The 1,575-nt window shown below is 51.3% G+C and overlaps 1 protein-coding gene across 1 annotated transcript; it reads right to left on the bottom strand.

The window, feature by feature from the left end:
- Positions 1 to 508: 508 nt before the first annotated feature.
- Positions 509 to 1,369, bottom strand: N7443_009494 (ankyrin repeat domain-containing protein; the record flags this gene model as incomplete). The annotated part of the gene is made up of 1 exon (XM_056889550.1): positions 509 to 1,369. The coding sequence occupies one exon, from the start codon at positions 1,367 to 1,369 to the stop codon at positions 509 to 511; it is 861 nt and encodes a 286-aa protein (XP_056738852.1).
- Positions 1,370 to 1,575: the final 206 nt, after the last annotated feature.

The following is a 1,575-nucleotide window of genomic DNA, read 5'->3' on the forward strand; positions in this document are numbered from 1 at the left end:
TCGGTCGAATGACCTAGGCTTGGCAAATATACTACTGTATTTACTATGTACTATGTAGTGTCGTTTCCGTCGCTTAGTCCGTAACTTTACGCTTGGCAGTGTCCGTGGGTCTCCGCCTACTCGATAGGGGTATGGAAGTTAGCATTGTGAGAACTAACTAGTAACTGTATCTCTATATACAAGAACAGCGGATCGATACGGACGAAGTATTATTCTAGGGTAGCGGATATGAAAGCTCTTCGCGCCTACGCTAGTGACTAAATAGGTGGCCACTGAGGCATTTTCCTAAGCACGCTTACTCTAGCGCGTCCCTTACTGGCAAAGTTTTGCGAGGTCATATACAGAGGACTTGGATACCAATGGAAGCGAGCGACAAAGACTAGCCTTCGCTAGCAGATCAACCTAGGGCGGGAACGTATGTCCACGGATTTAGTCTATGTGTTACACGTGTGTCGTGCTAAGCGCCGGCCCAAACGCTCCAACTCAAGATTAGCGATTCCTCTGGCATTCATGTATCCTGCAACTGTTTAGACCGGAGGAGATCTAGTAGCTGTTCTTTGATCTCAGGATTTTGCTGATGCTGAGCGGCCGCTGAAGGGGGTTCGCCATGGTAGCGCTTGCCTGCAGATCGCGCCGTGGGGTCTGCACCCGCGTCCAGTAGTAATTTAACGATATTTGGCTTACCAGTTCGGACCGCAAAGTGTAGTGGAGTGCCCCAGTCAGCATTGAATTGGTTAGGATCGAGGCCCTTATCCAGCAAAAACGACGTCATAAGCTGCGGTTGGCGTCCGCGTGGACGTAGTGCATCAAAGAGGAGATCCTGTTCAAGTTTGGCACCATATTCAAGAAGCAGTTCGACCAGAGACGTATCTTCGCTAGCAACAATAGCGCCAGTGAGATGAGATACGCCCCGCACGCCAACCCGGTTAGGGTCCGCCCCCCGTGAGAGTAATTCGCGAGCACAGGTAGGATCTAACATAGAGCTATGATCTAAGATAAGTCTTAAAACTAGAACAGTGACGGGAACGGCCAAGATATACCTTAGGATAAGCTCGCCATTAGAGTGCATAGCGTTTGGATCAAGACCATGATCGAGGAAGAGTCGTATCACAGGCAGGTCCTGCTTCGACATACCGTGGAGAGCGCCCATCGCCCAGTCTGACACGCTGGCACCGGCATCGAAGAGGGTAGCCACGATCTCTGCTTGCGCCTGTCTAGTTGCGGCCCCGAGTCCCCGATCGAGATCCTCGGCAGTTACTCGCCCGCTAGCGAGGAGTTCCTGGACCCTTGACAGTTCACCGGTATGGCACGCATAAACAAAGGCGTTGGAAAAATCAGTCTCCGGACTTAAGGACTGATCCGAGCCCATGGTGTAGGTGACTATGACTCTTAAGACTGGAGAGAGGAGTTGTGATATTAGGCTACACGTGTTACACGTGACTAGATCTCGCGTGTCTCTTCTACCGTAGCTAGTGTCCCCACATCCGCGTATCTTCGCTTCCATACAACCTACTCCAAGGTCAGTTAATGTCCTTGTGGCCCCGTTTTGGCCCCATTTTGGCCCTGTATGGACCC

Source organism: Penicillium atrosanguineum (genome assembly GCF_028827265.1).
Source record: "Penicillium atrosanguineum strain IBT 20685 chromosome Unknown utg000007l_segment0_segment0, whole genome shotgun sequence".
Taxonomy (NCBI): domain Eukaryota; kingdom Fungi; phylum Ascomycota; class Eurotiomycetes; order Eurotiales; family Aspergillaceae; genus Penicillium; species Penicillium atrosanguineum.